This window comes from Zea mays, chromosome 8 (assembly GCF_902167145.1).
Source record: "Zea mays cultivar B73 chromosome 8, Zm-B73-REFERENCE-NAM-5.0, whole genome shotgun sequence".
Classification (NCBI taxonomy): Eukaryota; Viridiplantae; Streptophyta; class Magnoliopsida; order Poales; family Poaceae; genus Zea; species Zea mays.
The window spans coordinates 140,313,398-140,334,990 of record NC_050103.1 but is presented as its reverse complement, the minus strand read 5'-3'; the positions used below and the strand labels follow the sequence as shown (position 1 = coordinate 140,334,990).

The window sequence follows — 21,593 nt, the reverse complement described above, 5'->3', positions numbered from 1 at the left end:
ATCATTTGACAGTCTGCAACAGCTTCTGGTGGCCATAAGGTAAAAAAGCTGAAACAAAAGGCCTTAAACACGACTGCGGACTACAGGGACCCAACCAGCGAGAGATCGACGATAGCAGTCTCATTTTGGCGAGCATGTGTTTCGAAGTAACAATCCAGCTAAACCGCGACTTTGGGAGTATCATAATCGCAAATATCTTTCCACACGAAGTGGGCGACGGATACAACACCTTCCCTCTCCAATCCAGCCATCCACGACTCTCGGAACTCCACTCGCCTTAGAGCAACTCAATCATGAGCCCAATAATTGGGCCCTATATTTCAATTTAGCTACATACTCAATTTGTTTAGGGCCCAAATTGAAGGTCCGTTTCCAACCATTGAGCCTTAAACTAGGTTTATGTTGGAACCACCGGCCTATTTCTGTTAGTCATCCAACAATCGTCGAAGGCCCCCCAAGTCGCCCATGCCAGGCGTGCGTGCGGTGTGCCTCGCCCAAGTTTCAGTGTCGGTTTATTCAGTAATTGGGTTCCATGCATTCATCTCTTACTTTCTGTTATAGTTTATACAACTTCCTGTTTCAGTTTATACAACTTGTGATGTAACAGTTTCAGTAGCCAAATCAAATGTTGTACTTAAACATTGACATTGTTGTACTGAAACACGATTTCAGTGGCCGAAGCAAATGAGGTACTAAAAAATTGTTGTGCTGAAGCTAATGATTTAGAAGCCGAAATAAATGATGCACCTCATATTATGTGGCCTAAAAAACTGAAGGACATTGCAACATCCTAAACTAAATAACTTATTGTGGCCGAAGCAAATAAATAAGCATATGGAACTTTTTGTTACTAAATGGAAAGATGCACATGATCTCACATGATTCGATGGCAGTCAATGGGCAAGATCTAACATTTTTCTTAGGACATGATTCAGGTATAGCAATAAGAAAGCAGACACAGATTCAGGACATGATTTAGCCTTACCAGTTTGCATATGACACCACAAAAATAACCGATGATAGATAACTATAAGAAAACAGACTACTATAGGAGAACAACCCACAATTTTCTTACTTTGCAGAAACTAGGGCAACTCAATACATATACACAAACTTCCCGTTCTCAATTCACACAAATGGCTCGTTCTTCACAAAAACTTCTTGTTCTTACATCACAGAAACAACAACATGGTTGTTACACATAGATAGATAATAAGCTCACTCACACATACACAAACAACTTCTTGTTCTTTCAACACAAATACTATGTTCATCCACACAAAATGTACCCGTGGAGCACCAAGCAGATTCACCAGACGAGAACAGAGAGACACACCAGGGGATGTGGGAGGATGGAGAGGAGCATCATGCTTCTAGGGGAGCACCAAGCAGATCCGGCGTCGAGAACCACAACGCGAAATCTAAGCGGAGGCATGTGGGCGAATCGTGAAGCAGAAGATGGAGGGAACGGGCACGTGCGTGCGCCAAATTGGGAGGGAGGTTGGAGGGGACGGGTGGGGGCGTGCAACCGGATTGCCAGTAGATGGAGTGGAAGTGAGAAAGAAGACCACCAACGAAATTTCGCGTGATCAACAGTTCAACACACAAAGTATAGAGTGGATACTTTCTGGGTCTCAAATATGGTATTCATGAGTCTGGACCGTAAGACGGTAAGATGAATTTCATTAAAATAAGACTCCTGTTTTATTGTTTAGGCCCTGTATATTTTAATTTGTTTATACGTTCAGGGCTACTATTGAAGCAGACTCCACCCGGCGCGTCCTCGTCTCGTCTCGTCTCGCACGCACCCCTCACTTTCCTTGTCAATCGACTCGCGATCGAATCCGCCCCGAGGTTCCAAACCCTAGCTTTCTCTCATCCTCCACGAACCCTAGATCCAAAATCTAACACACGTCATCCTCTTATTATCGCCGTGCTTGACGCTTCTCTCTGCAGTCGATTCCGCCGCGGACCGACCGGTTCACTTCCCTTTTCTCCCGAGATCTCGACTCTCGAGGTGAGCGTTTTGATGCTCTTCTGCGGCTGTTTCGGCGGTTCGCATCGTCTGTATGCACCGTGATGCTCATATGCATTCGTTCGTGGTGTTGCTGACTGTTGCAGCAAGTATGGGTGAGGCGAAGGACAACGAGGTGTACGAGGAGGACCTAGTCGACTATGAGGAGGAGGTGGAGAATGTCATTGATGGCGCCCCCACCAACGGCTCCTCAGATGTCGTCAAGAAGTACGTTCCATAGGAGAGCTTTTGTTGCTAGATTTCGTGGTTGAGTAGTCTGATCTGAACTATTGGGGTTTCGCGTTGTGTGTTGTGTGTTGACAGGGGGTACGTAGGGATCCACAGCTCGGGGTTCAGAGACTTCCTGCTCAAGCCAGAGCTTCTTCGCGCCATTCAGGATTGCGGGTTTGAGCATCCTTCTGAAGGCAAGATTTACTTTTGTTCTTGTGCTAACTATGCCCTTTACTATCATATTAGCCTTGGATGCATTGGAACTAAATGTTGGTAAATATGTACTATTCTCTTAAATTGCAAGTTTGTGATGCACGGTTTGAGGGAAGAGGGATGTTAAACATGGGCCTGGGCTTGAAATCAAGCTATTTGACATCCTTAATATATGTTGAAGCAGGGCCATTCCCAACATACCAAGAACCTTGTGTAAATTAAATTTTATGACATGATAAGATCTAGTCTCTCCAATTTTTAGTTTTAGCAGTTCTTATGTCAAACATATTTTTAACTTCACCGTTAATCTATAAAAAAATACACTGATAACATAAAGCGTTATTAGATTCAGTATGGAAAGTGCATTTCAAGTCAATATATTAACCACCTTTTGTTTGAAATGCTATATTTTCATAGAAACTATATTGAAAATGCCAACATTTTAACATAAATATATGTCAAATTTTCACCATATACATCAGATAAATGTTCTAAATGACACATGTATGTTGATTTGGAGAGAGGATTGGAAGAGTGTTTGCAAATAAGTACATACTAAATATCAGGTAGAATCTGTGATAGTGTCTTAATACTATATGATACTCAAATAAGGACATGCTAAACATCATGATAGAGATGCTTTTGTGGGAAAGGTATATCAGAGGCGTAGGCAACAGGGACAAGAGCTAAAGTGAAGAGGAGTGTCGACAACATTGCTTTCTATGATAAGATAATTACTTTCGTAGATTTTTAGTTTGTTTCAGTTAGAGTTTGTTAGCACCTTTAGTTGCAGGGATTTATCTATCCGGTTTAGATCTGTTAGGATCTTTAGAGTTTACTCATTCAGTAGCTGCAGAGTTTATCCATTTAGATTGGATCTGTTAACAAATCCTTAGAGTTTATCCATTCAGGCACTCTCAGTCTATAAGAGAGAAGCTATATTTTGTATTAGGATCAGGAAAAGGAATAAATCTCTCCCAGAAAAGGGGGAGGTTACCTTTGAGACACGCTGGCAGGTTCATCCGGCTGTCAGCAAGTCTCTGGTTATCCTCCTTCCCACTCATACCAGCTTCGATCTCTTCCCCAATCTGCTTGTGTCTTGCATTCTCCCTGGCGCTCGCCTCCACGAAAGTGACCACCCACATCACATCAGGTAGTCTCTGATAGTGTGATAATTGTACTCCTTCCCTTCCAAATTATAAAACGTTTTGGCTTTTCTGGATACATTGTTTTTACTATGTATCTAGGTGTAGTGTATATCTAAGTGCATAGCAAAAGCTGTGAATGTAGAAAAGCCAAATTGCATTATAATTTGGATTTTGGAACAAAGGGGGTATGCTATTTCGTTGTGAAAACTGACACTGACTATCTGAGGTCCCAACGCCACACAAAAATGTTATTCAACTGTTGAAGGAAAAAAGGTTACCTTAGCAACCTGGTAACATATGTAATATGTTCTTAATTTTGTCAACAAGTACATATATAAGTTCAGAGCAAGAAATAAGCAAACTGGGTGGATTCTTCTTATTTGAAACTAGTGAAACTACACACTTAAAGTTGAGTTATTGATCAAAATAAATGCAGGGTTAATCTAATCAAGAATTTGGGGTCCTGTGGAGGTGCTCCCTTGCACCTGCCAGGGATGGCTCTCGGTTGAAGTGCAATAGAGCTCTATATGCTTGTGAGTTTTGTTCAACCATAGCCTAGTGGCTATGGTTTTGCAGCTTGTTGCTTTAGGCTTTGTACACCTTTGTCTTAAACTCTTAATTTTGTTGAATTGGTAGCTGGAGTTTTAATAATTGGACATGATACGGGAATGTAATCTTATTAAGTTGGGTTCAGGGGGCATGCATAAGTGGCTAAGACAAATCATAACAGTTTTAATCAGATGTCAAGAAAATTTGCATGTTTTCCACTATTGTTGCCTGTTTGCCTTCCAGTATCATATCCTCTCTAGTTCAGTTTTTTTCGGCTTTTTGCAACACATTTGTAAAATTCATATCATCACATTTTAACTGCTTAGCTTTACAAGCTATAACTTTTGCCATATTAAGTTGACCCATACTTGTAAATAAAAAGAGTTTCTTTGAGTAATATTAGTACCTGAGTTTCCATTTATTTGGTGAAACACAAGAACACCTCAATATGTTTCATATAATGGACATCATTAAGTCAAGAACTGGTCATTTTATAGGTTCACAAGTCCCCCTTCGTATGTTTTTGCTGTGCTAGTGTACTTGGAAGACACGTGCATATGTTTCTTAGTGCATCTCTGTTGTGTCAATAATCGTACACAAAGATTATGTTTGCATTTCTTTGTTAGGTTATACTCCCTCCATGCTCAAAATTAAGGTCGTTTAGGACATTATTTGTGATACCAAGGAGTGATTAATTGCATGCTAATTTTCCCCGTATGCCCCTATTAAATAGCGTATCGGGTCCGCTTCAATCACAACCACCTGCCTATCCGACTGGTTGCCTTCGTTGTGCTGAGGTCTTAGGTTGTGGGTTCGATGCTCCACAACACCATTTTGTTGCGCACTGTGGTGGAGCGTGTATTGGCGCCTTTTCTGTTTATTTCCTTGGCCGGCGATGTACTCCTAGGAAGTAGTGAAGCAACGCTTGGTTAAGTGCATCACCACATACAGGGGCTATATGGTCCAGGGCACAGCAAAAAACTCTGAAATGATTTGAAATCTGAAACTGCTATTATCTCCACAACAACCACAATTGTGATACCGGAGGGAGTATGCGAACTATTATCAAATCATGCTAGTGTAAATCAGCTAAATGTAAATTCAACCAAAACTGATTGTTCACGTAAAAAACTTGTTGCACTTTTCCTGGCATTCTTTGGAATTGACTCAAATAAAATAATAGTCAAGTATCTATCCTTGCATAACAACCTATCGATCTGCCCCTGTAATAGTATGATGGTTAAATTCCTGTTATCTGGTGCTCAGGTACAAATTCTTCTGACATTTTCTGCTGGAGGAGAATATGGTATAGCTTTCCATTAATGGGACAAGAACGTTGATTTTTTTCTTACTGGGGTGCTGCTCCAACTTTATTTGGTTCCACATCAGTGCAACATGAGTGCATCCCTCAAGCTATTCTTGGAATGGATGTCATCTGTCAAGCAAAATCTGGAATGGGTAAGACTGCAGTTTTTGTCCTGTCAACTCTTCAGCAGATTGATCCTGTTGCTGGCCAAGTAGCTGCACTTGTGTTGTGCCACACAAGAGAATTAGCTTACCAGGTACATATTGTTTTCTCAGTTCTCTACTTTTTAATTTGTTTGACTTGTCCACACATGCTCACTGTCTTTTACTTAACATTGAGCAGATTTGCCATGAATTTGAGAGGTTTAGCAAATACCTGCCTGAATTAAGAGTAGCTGTTTTCTATGGTGGTGTTCACATAAAAAACCACAAGGATCTGCTGAAGAATGAATGCCCCCATATTGTGGTTGGCACGCCTGGAAGGATACTAGCTCTAGCTAGAGATAAGGACCTTCCCTTGAAGAATGTGCGGCATTTCATTCTTGATGAATGTGACAAGATGCTCGAATCACTTGGTAGGGTGCTGTTTCTGGCAAATTCCTATATGTGCTATAGTTCATTTAACCTTATGGTATCCAGTCCAATTATTCATCTGTGTCATAGTATTCGGTTCTCTGAATAACTTGTGTATGTATTCTCCAGACATGCGCAGAGATGTCCAGGAGATCTTCAAAATGACTCCGCATGATAAGCAAGTGATGATGTTTTCAGCAACACTCAGCAAGGAGATTCGACCTGTTTGCAAGAGGTTCATGCAAGATGTAATGTCCTATGGTCTAACTTATTTCAATTGCCCATCCTCCTATCTACGTCTCCCCTTTCCTCGAGTGGTTATGCACAATATGATAGGCGGCAGTTCTATTGTCAGTAGCTTGAAGGGATTGCTGGTTGCTTTGCTGACCACCTATCAATTCCTATAAGCTACAAACTTTGTGGATAGTGATGTTCTTTGGTGACAATCTAGTGCTTCATCTGTTATTTGGTACCTATACACATTCCATTTGTCGGAGATGAAATGGAGTCTTCAGTTGTCAGCATAAACCGTTTGGGGGAGAATTCCAGAATCGGGTTTGGGAGGGTGATTATATGGTAGATCCAAGGCCATTTTTGTTTTATCAGTTGTCTACTCACATTTTTATACTTGAACTGCAATTCCATTGCATCAATGCAAACTGCTTCTGGTGCTTGTACCATATCATGGTCAGTGCAGACATAGCTGCTTTGTTTGGATGGAATTCTGATATCAAGCACAAAGAATGTTGTTGGCATGGTCATATCCAAGTACCCTCAGTGCATTACTGAAGCTCCATGCGGCAGAAAATTCTGACATGAGCAGAATAAATTGATGTATATGTACCTTTTGGAATGGCTGGAGTTATATTGGCTGCAGCACTCTAATATTTTTATCTATCATTGTTACCTTACAGCCTATGGAAATTTATGTTGATGATGAGGCTAAACTGACCCTTCATGGTCTAGTTCAGGTAAACATGTACTATTATAAAATAGTCGAGCTACCTTTTTTCATTCTGCTCATCTTGTGCTAACTTTTCATTTCTGGTTCCAGCACTATATCAAATTAAGTGAGGCAGAGAAGAACCGAAAGTTGAACGATCTTTTAGATGCACTCGACTTCAACCAAGTTGTGATATTTGTTAAAAGTGTTAGTAGAGCTGCAGAACTCAACAAATTGCTCTGCGAGTGCAATTTCCCCTCAATCTGTATACATTCTGGAATGACACAGGAAGAGAGGTATGTGCTTTGTCTTCCTTAGCTGTGGCCCTTTATTTGTTATATTACCATGTTTTGATGATGCTGAGCTTAACTTTTCACTTGTGTTGTAAGGTCAGTTATCTACTAGCTGCGTTATAGGTGATTCTTTATTCTTGTTTGATGAATTATAATTTTCATATGCTTTAGGGCTGTTACACATCTGTCAGTGTACTTCCATATGCTTTAGGGTTGTTACATGTCAATGAACTTGCTATATTGTGTTGTAAATGGCAGTGATGCCATCCCCATTATATGGCTAGTAAATACAATGTTGCTGGTGCCATAGTTTTTTGTAGAATGCGCAGGAGAGCTCCATATTATTGTATTTAAAAGAAGATAAAAAATAAATTACACCACGCGCACCATGCTCACACAAACACATGTAGCCTTCTACTCGCCGGCATGCTTTGCAGGAGACGAAGATGATTCCTGGATCACTCAAAAACTCACAAAACTCAACAGAACACTAGGACACGCTGTGTTTTTGGTGCTGCCAAACGACACCGTTTTGATAGGTGTATTCTATTGATCTGTTTATATACACAATTACAAAACCCACATCCATAAAGGGAACTATTTAATCAACTATCGATTAGCTAATTAGTCTGTTATCAATTAGCTAAGAAAGGGAACTATCCAATCAACTATCAATTAGCTAAGAAAGGGAACTAATCGATCAATTTTTAACTATCAATTCGCTAAGAAAGGAAACTACTAAGCCTGTCTCGGTTTATATGACCTTGACGATGCCAATCTTGCCACGAATTTCAGTGAACCGTGTGTGCCCAAGTGACTTCGTTAAAATGTCCGCAAGTTGTTCTTCAGTACTCACATGATCCATGTAGATCTTCTAGTCCACATTCACGAATGAAATGGAATTTAGTGTTGGTGTGCTTATTTTGATCATGAAGAACATGGTTCTTGTTGAGTGCAATTGCGGTATGATTGTCCATCTTCAGCAGTGGCGGCTGGACTTTGATGCCTGTGATGTCCCCCAACAGCAGGCCAGCAGCACGAGCCGCACAACTTGACATGCTCTAGTCGTGCCTGCCATATACTCCATATTCTCTGCTTCACAAGTTTTGAGGGCCATCGTCTTTTATTTCCAAGACTGCCAAGACATGCATGGTTATTAAAAAGGCGCTTAAGCGCCTTTTAAGTGCTACTTAGATGTTAAAACACTGCAACGTTTCACGAATTGACGTAAAGTACCAGTTTTAAGCGCTAAAGCGTCACCTTTTGGCGTTAGAACACTCTGGTCCGTAAAAAGGCCACGATTTGTCACTTTTTCAGATTTCCCGCCCAGCACAGTCTCCTAACCTAAAACAGGGGGCATCGTTCCTTTGTCATGCCCCCAACCAGCCTTCACGGACTCACGCTGCGCGCTTGTCCGACATCCCTGTGTTTTGTCGCTGACCGGTAAGAACCTTGCCTGAGCTCGCCGCCTCCCTTCCCACCCTGCGTTGCTCCCTGCTCGTGCCATGTAGCCACGCTCCCTCTCCCCTGCGGCCGCGCTCGATGCTCCTTGGTCCCTGCTCGCGCTCCCCATGGTTTTCAAGTCGCCTGGTTGCGAGGTCGTTAATGGTGACCGATTAGGCGAGTAATCGCGATTAGGACGTCGACCAGGACGATTAATCGGTGACTGGTCGTCCACCTGGTCGTCCTAAACGCCTGTACTAATCAGGACATATATAATTATATATAGTTATATACACTATAGTTTATATTTATATACTATATCATATACTTCAACTAGCAGTCCTAGAACTACAACTACACAGTAGGTAATCAAAGTGTGAATTATCAGACTCAGTCTCAATTCTCAAATAGCAGTAGCTTCAGATGAGGTACTCTAAACTGAAACCAAAGTACCAAACTGAAACCAATTCTTGATCTAATAATTCTAAACTTGCTTGATCAGTATGATCACGGTACCTTCAAATGAGGTACTCATCTTCCTGAGTTGATCAAGAAGGACTGGAGGAGCTGACACCTGATGGTTCTTGATCAGGAGTTCTTCAGAGAGGTGGAGCAGCTGGAGGGAATTAGAGAGGAGCAGGGAGCAGCAGCCAGCCGGCCAGGAATGAGAGAATGAGAGAGGAGCAGGGAGCAGCAGCCGGCCGGCCAGGAAGGAGAAGAGACAGAGATGAAAACAGGAAAGCAAATTGGGATTTGGAAAAGAGGCGTCAATCAATAATTAACCACAATGAATATGTCGTCAAAATGGAAAAGAGGCGCCCAAAAACGGGACCCAGACACTACCTTTCCAAATTCTAGTTTAAGGTCGCAACATTTAACAAACGGACGATTAAGCACGATTACACGACGATAACTAGGACGACAGGTCGTCTGACCAGCCCACCTAATCGGGTCGGAGGTCCTTATCTACTGCATGTGGTCGACCAGGATGATTAATCGTGATAAATCAGACGATTTGAAAACCATGGCGCTCCCTGCTCGTGCTCCCAGCTCGCCGCTGCCTCCCTGCGCTGCGTCCGCACTTGGTCTCTGCTCATGCTCAACGAGGCCGCTGCCACCCTGTGCTGCGCTCCCTGCTTGCACTCCCTGCTCTCGCTCGGTCAGCTCGTCGGTCCTCGCTTAGTCGCCTCCCTGCTCTTCCTCTGTTAGCTGCCCTTGTCCCCGCTGTCATCCTCCTTCCCTTCCCTGCTCACATTCTCCTCTGATTTTGGTTATTTGCAGACTGAAAATGGCAACCAGTAATGATGCTAATGCATCTGTGGTTGTGGACATTGCTTTCCACTTCAGTTACTTTTGTGCTATGTTTGTGATTGTGGACTACTGCACATTTCATTCCACTTTGTTTGTGGTTTTTGACTTGCTAGTTGCTATTAGTTGAACACTTGAACTTGTGTTATTATGGATTTGTGGTAGTGTGGTTGTGGACATGTTATATTGTTACGTGAAATTATGTTATATTCATATCTTGTCCATGTTTAAAAAGACGTTTTAAAGCTCGCTTAAACGTTTTAAATTTAAAAAGTTCCCATGAGCGCCTCAACGTTTTATCGCTTTAATAACCTTGAAGACATGTCTCCTACAAAGAAGATGATGCTGCCGATTCATCTCATCGGTATCTCTCCCAAGTCACGGTCAGTGTACTCGATTAGCGTGTAGCTCGTCAACCTGCTGCCGATGTTGCAACACTTGGGGTAGACAAGGCCATAGTTGATTGTGCCGACAATGTAGCGCAGGATGTGCTTGATGGTGGCTAAGTGCTCTTGTTGTGGTCTCCATGAAACTACTCACAAAACTCACCACAGGCGTAATGTCTGGCCTGATATGAACCAAATACGTAGACTCCTAACCAAACTGATACATACATGTAAGGATTTGATGTCGCCTGGGGGGGGGGTGTGAATGGCTACCTGTAAAAACTAAGCTCCAAAAACGATGAGAACTACATGCGGCAATGCCGCTTGGCACCCGACACTACCGCGCTGTGGCACTGCCGGACAATGCATGGCACTGCAGTGCAAGCTAAATGCCTAACTTGGGTCTGATTGACTTGAAGCTTAATGAGTAATAGCTACAACAGGTAAGCGCTGGTTTCTTTGAATATGAGGCCCAGTCTAGCAGTTTAATAGAAACTATGAAAACTGTCTAGGATAACAATATATATGAATATCAAATCCATTGATTGATTTCAAGTCCAGTCGTCCCAGAGGGCCGTCCAGGCGCCTAATCGCGATTAGGGCGACGATTAGGACACCTAATTGGTCTTGGTCGACCTTTGGTCGTCCTATGTATTTTTTGGACATATATATATATATATATATATATATATATATATATATATATATATATATATATATATATATATATATATATATATATATATATACGTATATATATATATATATACGTATATATATATATATATACGTATATAACTATATATAACATAATATATCTATATACAAGCAATACTTCAAGAGCCAATAGGCTAGGCACTAATATAAGTCTGAAATTGGAACTGAAATATAGAGAGTAGTAGTACAAGCAGTGAAGCAGCAGAACTGAAAGTCTGAAATTGGATTGGAATTGAAATATAGGCTATATAGCAGTAGCAGGCTAGCACTAGCAGCATAACTGAAATGGTAATGCAGTACAAGCACTCAAGCAGTATTGTAGTAATGGTAATGCAGTAGCGGTGCCTGCTAGTCTGCTACCTAGAGCAGATTAGCATCCAAGCAAAAAGCAGCAGCAGCTTCCCCTCCTCCAGATTCAGATTCATCTTGGTCCATATCTGTAGTTGCTTTTGGTGGTTGTTCTTGTTGTTGTTCTGCATCTACTGCCAACCACATTGGACCCAGGGAATATGACCTCAACACCAGCACCTCTTTGTCCACAGCCACCATCAAACTCTGAACATGTCAACAGATAGAGGTCAAGTCACTACTAGGCAGTAGATAACTAGATATGTGCTGGACTGGTGGTAACTGGTAAGAACATTGGTGCTGGCGTGCTGCTAAGGAGCTAAGAAATATAAACATTGGTGCAGAGTGCAGACAAGTGGTAAGAAGTAAGAACAATAGAACATTGGTGCTGGTAAGTGGTGTAAGACTGACTATTGACTAGAGCAGACTATGACCAAGAAGGCAAGAACTAGAGACTGCAGTGCAGAGTGCAGACATACTGATAATAAGAAAGAAAAGGGGGCGAAGGAGGGGAGCAGGGGCGACCATTAGATGACGAGCTCATCTCGTCGGTCGTCAGTTCACTAGTGCAGTGGTGCTGGTTTGGAGCCGACGCTGGTGACCTAGACATTGGAGCAGCCGCCATTGAGTGCACTGGAAGGTCGACGGTGGCAGAGGGCAGCCAACGGGTTTGAGAGGGGCACATACATGGTATTGGGTACAACAATGTTAGGGTTTCGGCAGGAGGGGTGCAACCAATGGGTTTATGCTACTTACTATAGATGGACCGTAAAAACGATGAAGCCCAATAGAAAACCTAGCCGGCACTGGTCGACCAGGAACACACTAATCGGATGATTTGAACGCCTAATCGATGACTGGGACGACCAGAAAGTCCGATTGAGTTGTCCTCCTAGTCGGTCACTTTCAGGCGACCAACCCGACTAATCAGGATTAATTGCGATTAGTCGAACGACTTGCAAACAAAGGTCAAATCCTAGGTGATATGAATTGAGCAAAGCACACTTAACAACATGAGCACAATAGAATGTGTATGTTTAGAATGAATCTCAAACCTGCTATTAGAAACCTGCCCGACACTGCTGCGCTCAGCCTGGCACAACTGCTTGCTGCAGAATGCTCAACAGTAGCTATGATTGCAGCCAATACTTGGATATGGACTTGGTGATATCTTGTGGCAAGTAATGCACGACCAAGTATATCTAGTGGAAGGCAAGTAATGCAATTCGAAATGTAAGAGACAAGACAGTGATTTATCCCGTGGTTCAGCTCGCCACAAAGGCTTGCCTACCTTCACGTTGTTGAGAAAGCTAAAACAAATTTGAAGTCTTTTTCAACTCACTCCTCTTCTCTAACCACCGAGGTGATAAGTTGAGATTTCCACTAAGAGATCGGGTAATTACAGACTTTTCCGTGGCTCACCACAAGCACGGGAGCTCACCAAGTGACACCTAGCTGTCTAGGAGGCTTCCCCTTCAAGAGTAATGAATGCACAACGAATGTTGACAAAGCCCGACAAGTGCTCAAGCTTGTCTTGGTCTAGATCTGCTCTCTAGCTCGTAATCAACTCTCTAACTGTTAATCAAACACTAATCACACTCTCACAAAGAGAGGAGTTAAAGAGGGCTCAAATATGGCTTGGGATGAGTTGGGACTGTTTTGGACACTAGCAGGACCCCCCCTGGGGCGTGGGATGGGTATATATACAACCCAATCCAAAACTAGCCGTTGGGGGTCAAAACTAGCCGTTTGGGGCTGTACAGGTCCGGCACTGTCGCGCCCCGGCAGTGTCGGGCCTCTGAGTAGCACTGCAGCTGCATAACCAGCTTCACGAAAAACGCCATAACTTTTGACTCTGAACTCCAATTTCAGTGATCTTGGACTTTTCAGAAAGCTTGTTTCGAGGGCTATCCAACTCAACAAAGAACAAGTCCAAAGATAAAAAACACCATAACTGATGTGCTTTGTGTTTCTCTCATGCTAGCACTTGGGGTTTGGTTAGTTTGAGCACTTCAGACTTTTCTATGATTCGTGTTGCATCCCCCTTGATAGTACGACATACCTATACTCAAGATCAAGATAATATAACTATTTTAACCACTTGAGTCTTCAATGTCTTCATATGCCATTTGTTCTCAATATCACTTCATAAGGGGTTGCAATCAACTTTGTCTCATCTCTTCAAGCAAACACACCTTGAGCACGTGACTTGAACGATTTCATCACATATGAGTTCAATTCATGGCTTCCAAATCACTTCCACTAATGATTTGATCCTCAACACAATATGACTCCTCGTACCTTGATTAGTTCCTCAACTCAATGCAAGTACTCTCTTCTTTACCTTAGCCTTGGCATCTTGGTCCTCAAGTTGTTGCTTGGCCTTCACCTTTGCTTAGTACCTTGAAGCCCTTTCCTTGCTATCTTCACCTTATCAATCCATCCTCAAGTCACATCATATTGATCATCCATTGAAAAACCGTTTCTTCAATATTGTGATCCTTGCTTGATTGTCATCTAGATATGCATGTTAAGATCGATCAAGCTTTAGGTTGATTCTCATAGAAACATACATGGACCAACATCAGTATGGTCAAGCCAATTCACGATTCCTTATATCCTCTTCATTTTGGCTTGACACTTCCTATTATTCACTTAATCTTTATCTTCATATTCTAGCTTGATCATATCAGTGCATAGAGATTTTCCTAATCTTTATCCATATAAGCAAACTAATGTAGAGACCATGTTATATCCATTGTACAGTGTCTCCTTTGTCATTTAATCTTTGCTTCATATTTCCTCACTTATGTACTCTTGATCTATTTTTCAATAGAATATCATCAAGTTTGACTTCCTGCTGAACCTTTGTATACTATTCATTATACAATATTCAAAATACTCAATTTCCTGTTCAACACTTAGCAAACTTGTTAGACCTTTAAATGTGTTGTCATTCAATTTACCAAAACCCACGAAAGGGCTAGATGCACTTATAGTAGACTTTTAACTAAACTTTTGTACATCGTCACATCGACATTCGGTGTTGAGCTCTTTGTCAAGAGCTTCAGTCGGACCTCCATTAGCATGTGGCATGGGTTGCAATTCTCCATGTCGCCTTCTCCAATAGCTTGCTGGCATACACCGCTTGCCTCAGAGTGATGTAGTGCCCTTGCTTGACCTCTAGCCCAAGATAGGACAAGAGACCAAGGTCACTCATCTAGAACAAACGACACATGCTCCTTGAATGCATTGACGTTCACGACCTTTATTTAATGATGATTAGGTCATCGACATATACCCTGACCACCACATGTGATGCAACGACGCCCTTGGTGTACATCTCGCTTGTTGACACATCTGGTGAAGCTCAGTTTGTGCATGCTGCTGTCCATCTTCGCGTTCCACGCCTGTGTCATTTGGTGAAGTTCGTACAACCATGGTTTCAAAGGTGTCGCCTAGGCGTCCAGGCGGCCAAAAAGTCTAGGCGTCCCCGTCGCCTAGCCAAGAGTCCGCAAGAGGGGAGGGGGAAGAAGCCTAGAGACTGGGGAGCGGGATTGGCAGCGCAGAACTCGAGGGAGTGCCGAGCTCGGTGGAGCGGCGACGCAGATGTCGGGGGAGCGGCGGTGCAGAGCTCGGGAGAGCGACGACGCTGAGACTCGGGGGAGCGCCGCCGAGCTTGGGGTGAGCAGGAGCAGCGATGCATGGTTGTGGACGAGCGGCGACAGTGAGATGGGAGCAACCCTAACCGGAGGATATATGGGCTGCCTGCCTGGTGGGCTGGGCCATCTCTTCTACCCCTTCCTTCTTTTTTTTTTCTCCCTTTTTCTTTTTCTTCCTCATATATGTTGATGTTCTGTCTTTTCTTTAATTGGTAATGCGTCGCCTTGCTCGCCTTAGTAACCGCCTAGGCATCGCCTAGGCGTCCAGGCGGTGGCCCAACGCCTTGTCTCGCCTTACCGCCTTAAGAACTATGCGTACAACGCCTTTAGTCGTAGGACCTTCGCGTTGTGCCTAGCAGTGTCAAAGCCCGACGACTGTCGGACATACACCTCCTTGAGCTCGCCATCCAGGAACGTTGACTTTACATCCGTGTGATGCGTAAGACAACTCCTCTGTGCCACAACAAGAAGCAACATCTGCACATGTTCCATCCGTTCGATCAGAGCAAACACCTTATTGTAGTCTATCCCTGATTGTTGGATGTATCCCTTGGCAATAATCCAGGCCTTGTGTTTGACAGCGACGCCCTGCTCATCACGCTTTAATTTGTACACCCACTTCAGGCCAGTTGGGCGATGGCTCGAGGAAGGTCGACAAGAGCCCACATCTTGTTCTTCTCAATGGATGTCATTTCTTCTACCATCTCTTTGCACCAGCGGGCATCGCCTTGAGCCTCCTCGAACATGGTCGATTCATCATCATCGATGGTAAGGGGCAAGTCCTCATCCACCACGAACTCCCATTCTGCCAAGATCAGACTTTCCTTCAGCTCGAGCACACCGTCCAATGTTCTGAACCGGAGATGTGTCTCACCATCGTGGTCGGCGTTGCCGGACCTTGGTGTTTATGGCAAGGATCTCTACATTTACGGTGGCTAGAGTTGAGACTGCTGGGGTGTTAGACTATGTAATTAGCCTGATCATACCTGCCATATGTGCTGACCATGCCTGCTATATGTGCCTTGGTGTTTATGGTAGTTGATCATAGATTAAGCAAGGGTTTCCATTGATTGGTTGCTTTACTGCTTTCTATAAACCTTAGACGATCCTTGCCTATATTTTGTACACCTCTTGTATCTCTACCATCAATCCAATATCTGTTAGTTCATATTCTATCATGAACCTTCAGGTATATTCTATCCTTTCAAGGCTTCCTTTATTGCCTCTTCCCATATCAACTTCGGTCTTTCTGTTCCTCTCTTCCTATTGCTATCGCGCCTTAGGATCCCACTACGCACTGGTGCCTCTGGAGTACACATAAAACTAAGCAAACCTGTAAAAAACTGTCAAAGACTCACTAATCCTAAATGTTAGTTGATAAAATAGGCAAGAATTCAATCTGCATGTTTTATCCAGTGCTAACAATACTATTTGTGTTTATGTGAATCTTGATACCAAAGATGAATGCTGAGTTGGATTTCTCAATGTTTATTGGAAGATTTCAAAATGTTGGGCATGTTGGTTGGCAGCTTCAAAAAACTGCCTAGACCAAGGCAGGCTTCTTAGGCGGCATCAATCCAAACTGGCCCATTGTATTGTTGTATTTTCACTATTAGTCCAATAATCCAGTTTGCTCGTTGGTAGTATCGAGGATGTAGTTTGAGTCTCCTGGTAGGATTGTGTGTTTATTTCTGTGTAACGGATGATTTTTGTAGCTGAGGTTCAGCAGCCAAAAATTATCTCCTACATGAGGTATTTAGTGTGTTTGGTTGAGTTGTGCCTTTTGAAAAGTTGTGAGTATAGTCACAAAGTTCCCGAATTGATAGGGTCAAGGAACGTGGTATGCTACCCGTGAGAGATTGTTACATGGTGGTAACGAAAATGACCCCACGTATTAGGTCGGGGACGATGTTTTCGGGTCGAGGGTTGCTACCACTGTACCCGTTTCTTGTGGCTATGGTTGAGTTGTGGCCTGCGAAAAAAAATTAGTTGTGGTTTACTGGTTTACGAGTTGTGCGAAAGCTGAAGCCTGTTTACTTCAACAACTGTGGCTTTTGGAAAAAAACCCGATGATGTCAGCCTACCGCAGTGACAACTGAACCTGCCCTTTAGCCTCATATTCTACCTCCGGATGAATCTTTGGCCAAGGTTGTGCTCGCCTGCAGCGGCGAACCCATGTGTGGTGGCCAGGTCCTGTGCGGTGGCCGGGACTTGCCCATAGCCGAGGTAGGGGCCGGAGCCGCGCATGCTCGAGGGTATGGCCTCGCCTTGTCTTGGGGAAGCTAGAGAGGGAGGGGTCGCCAGAGCCGAATGCGGGAGAGGATAGAGTGCCGCCACTGGCTGGAGGACACCACACGAGACGAGAAAGTGGCCATGTTCTCATGGATGGGAAGAGGTCGGAGACATGAAAGAAGAAAAAAAATCAAACTGATATCTTCATAACTTGTGGCATGTGTGTAATTTTTTAAACTTGTCCACCTTCACGACAAGTATAAACATGTGGAGCTACTTTTAGGGTTAGGCACAAATGACCGAGACCTGAAAAACCAAACCGATTTAACCGAAAACCGAACCGAAGTAATCGACACCGAAATAAATAGTTCATAGTTCGCACTAACCGAACTAATCTGGGTTTATTCGGTTCTCACCCTCGGTTAACCGAAAAAATCGAATGATCGAACCAGCAGCCCAATACGTTTCAGACTAGGCTGACCCAAATAGCCCTTATATCTAACCCTATGTATATAACTGTCAGGGCCTACGGAGGCCCACGGAGGGGCTGCGGCAGCAGCAGCCATGGGCCCTCCAAGGGGGATTAGATAAGGATAGTTAGAGATAAGATTAGAAGATTAGTTGAGATTATCTAGGAGATTAGTTGAGATTATCTAGGAAGGTTATCAATTAGTAGTTGTTGAGAGTTTTTAGGAGAGTTTTAAGAAGATAAGGATCTCTAGCTAGATAAGGGCGGCCAGCTGGCCTATTTATGTAATCAATGGATGAGAAATAAAGTAGGCAAAATTAGAAGGGAGAAACCCTCCTCTTGCTCGGCCGTGGGCAGAGGCCCCCGGCAGACGTTCCTGCTCATCGATACCCCTCTCCAATCCCTCACCGATCTAGCGACCATAACAATAACACTTAGTCCCCTCTCGCTCACGCCGACCCTCCCACCCGCTTCCTCTAACCCTTGGTCCCTCGCGCCGCTCACGTCGATCGGTCGCTCCCTTTGACCTCCCGTTCCTTCTCGTGCCGCTCACGCCGGCCAAGTCTACAAGATGACGAGCGACAACACGTTATTCCCTGTGGCGGGCTCGATTTGTTTTCTATCCATTGGAATTTCATACCCTGCCTGTTAGTTCCCTGGTGGATCTACATCTTGCGATTTTTAGTGTTCCTGGTGGATTGGTTAGTTCGGTCCAAACCGAAGACCGAACCAAATTAATCTAAGACCGAAATTCTCGGTTTCAAGGATTTGAAGGGGCCGATCGGTTTGATGTGGTTTACTAACCGAATTTTGGATAACATCTAAGAACTGCTCGGTTCGGTATAAGTGAATGCCCACCCCTCGTTACTTTTAGTCTTGTACTAGAGTAAGGCTATTATCAATGGTAGTTTCATGGATATTTAATAGTATACGTCACATCAATTTTTTTGATGACATGGCAATGCCATTTAAGAAGATTAATTTTCATGGGACGAAATAGTTTCATAGGGATGAAACCATGTCAACTCGTTTCCAAGGTCTTGAATAGTTGAATACCGTGTGAAACCTCCATTGAGGGTGATTTGTTTCATCTTCACATATTTTATTAACTTCTATTGGTCATTGAGTTGCAACATTTAGTTGGTATGTTAGTCTATGAAATAGTGAAGTGAAATTTTGTATTGAGAGGCATTGTTTCATTTTTAGTTTCATGACACTTTTGATGATGTGGGAGTGTTGGAAAAAGTGCTACCAAATTTTCATTGAGAATATCCTAAAAGAAGCTTTTGGCCTAAAGCAACTGTTGATTACTTGATTTTCACCCATTTGGTTGGCTTTTGCAAAAGCAAAAGCACGTTCAAAAGCCCAACCAAAGGGAGCCTTAGGCTGCCTTGTGTGGGCATTCTTTTCCCTTTTCTTCTCTCTTTAATATAAAGATGTACCGCTCTCCTGTGTGTTTGAGAAATTTTATTTTGGCTCTAGGACCCCTTTTCATCTCCAAAGGCAATTCCTCATGTTAACCATCGGCTATGGTTGATCTTGAGAAGATTTTATGATGATGATGTATATTTTGTGTAGTGAGTAGCTATGTGCATCTGTATTCTGTGGTCATTTTTCTTTCCGATCATTCAATCTAACAGTGTGGCTTTGATAGGTTGACACGGTACAAGAACTTCAAGGAAGGACACAAGAGGATTCTTGTGGCTACTGATTTGGTTGGTAGGGGAATCGACATTGAACGTGTCAACATTGTCGTAAACTATGATATGCCTGATTCCGCTGATACATACCTGCATAGGGTAATTGTTGCACCCCTTAAAGTGGTAGTCTGATAGTCATTCACTCGTTCTATTGGCTCTTGACGCATTCACCTCTGCAGGTTGGTCGGGCTGGACGTTTTGGTACCAAGGGACTTGCAATAACATTTGTTTCTTCATCTGATTCTGATGTTCTCAATCAAGTTTGTACTTTTGACATTGATTCTTTTTACTTATATGATCTGACGTCGTACTAAATCATGACCATAAATTCTGCATCTGATACTTACAGGTGCAGGAGAGGTTTGAGGTTGACATAAAGGAGCTGCCTGAGCAGATTGACACGTCGACATACAGTAAGTATTGTATCTCTGAGTCATTAACTGACATCCATGGCACTGAAATGTCTTCAGAACTGACGTGTCATTCAATCAACAGTGCCATCTTGATGATCGAGGTGAACCAGTGTTTAGTTTGAGCTGGAAAGGAGAGCTTGTTTGAAATATACACCTTAGATCGCTGTTGGACAACCTTAGCACCTTGTTTGAAAGATGTTCCATTTGTACTTAACCAGCAGTCTAGTGGATTAAGCAGTAGGCGTCGCAACAGCTGTTACATGCTACCTAGGATTTTATTTGCAACTCTGTAATGTTTTCTATGCTCCGACTGCTAATTGTTCTGTTTGAGACTGCCCTCTGGGTGCATGTTTTACTAGTAAATTACTCGCACCATGCCCGAGTCTTCGGAGCATGTGTTTACATATTTAAAAGAGTTGCTACAAATAGGAGAAAAATATATTGAACATCAGTTGTGTGTTATTTGGTCTTTGACTGGTGTACTTTCTGCTCGTGGTTTCGTAGTGTAACTCTCTTGTTCACTGGCATTCGGTGGCATTAGAAGAACAACTGGGTTATGCTGCTGAAATCACGAGCAGAAGGTATACGAGTCAGACCAAATAACACGCAACAACTGCCATTCTTAAGTGGGTTTAGGACCTATTCTCTTCCTATTATGGTTTGTAGTTGTGAATTGGTTAATAAAACTGCACACTACATATGTTTGTCATGTATGATGATGATCTATGTATTTCCATTAGCTTTGAGAATGGGTGACGATTGAAGAAGGGCTATGTACAATGGTTTCAACATTGACACTCTACGGCAATCTGATGCATGGGTTAAGGTTGTTGACGAATTTGTGGCGTGCATATTTGCTGGGGAGCCTCGTGTGGTGAAATGCCTATGTACTAGGTGTCGAAACCTGAACCGAATGGACAAATTTGACCTCTCCATTCATATTTGCAAATATGGCTTTAAGCCAGATTAGAGTCCTATTCCTTTCAACAATACCATTTTGTTTCGGTGTATATTTGGAAGAAAATTCATGCTTGATACCCTTGTCATCACAATAATCATCAATTCTAGCATTTTTAAATTCTGATCCATTATCACTTTTAACTTTCTTGAATAATCATCCACAATCACAAGTCAATAGGAATTACCACAATACCCACAAATGATGTTGGTCCAAAGAGATCCATGTGAAGTAATTCCAATGGCCGATGAGTTGATATTTGACTTTTATTGGGATGAATAATTTCCACTTGCTTTCCGGATTGACAAGAGCTACATAATTTGTTTTTCTCAAATTTCATATCCTTCAAGCTACGGACTAAGTCATGCTTGGTTAAATGATTGAGTTGCTTCATTCTAACATGACCAAGCTTTTTGTCATAACCATCTTAATGAAGCCTTAGAGAATAGAGACGTTCTAAGCTTTGCTTCATTTGATGAAAAGTCAACTAAATAAAGTTTCTCATGCCTAAAGCCTTTAAACATGATATTGCTACCATCAACAGTAGTAATAAGCACATCATCAATAGCGAAATTACAACTAAAGTCTAAATCACATAATTGAGCGACAGATAGCAAATTGAAATTAAAAGATTCAATCAAAAGCACATTTGAGATAGAGTGATCATTTGAAATAGCAATTATACCCA

At 42.7% G+C, this 21,593-nt stretch overlaps 1 protein-coding gene across 4 annotated transcripts; it reads left to right on the top strand.

The window, feature by feature from the left end:
* The first annotated feature begins 1,540 nt into the window (after positions 1 to 1,540).
* Positions 1,541 to 20,398, top strand: LOC100384654 (uncharacterized). Of its 4 annotated transcripts, none has more exons than XM_008657114.4 (14): positions 1,541 to 1,670; positions 1,749 to 1,854; positions 1,957 to 2,017; positions 2,122 to 2,242; positions 2,339 to 2,439; positions 5,545 to 5,717; positions 5,804 to 6,035; positions 6,163 to 6,281; positions 6,948 to 7,004; positions 7,088 to 7,272; positions 19,489 to 19,633; positions 19,714 to 19,794; positions 19,884 to 19,947; positions 20,030 to 20,398. In XM_008657114.4, exons 4-14 carry the CDS (start codon positions 2,127 to 2,129, stop codon positions 20,038 to 20,040), a joined length of 1,284 nt encoding a protein of 427 aa, XP_008655336.1. In that variant the 5' UTR covers positions 1,541 to 1,670; positions 1,749 to 1,854; positions 1,957 to 2,017; positions 2,122 to 2,126; the 3' UTR covers positions 20,041 to 20,398. The 4 variants fall into 4 exon arrangements, with proteins under 4 accessions (XP_008655336.1, XP_035817443.1, XP_020397863.1 ...); XM_035961550.1 differs by having other exon boundaries at positions 5,422 to 5,717; XM_020542274.3 differs by having other exon boundaries at positions 1,749 to 2,017; positions 5,422 to 5,717.
* Positions 20,399 to 21,593: the final 1,195 nt, after the last annotated feature.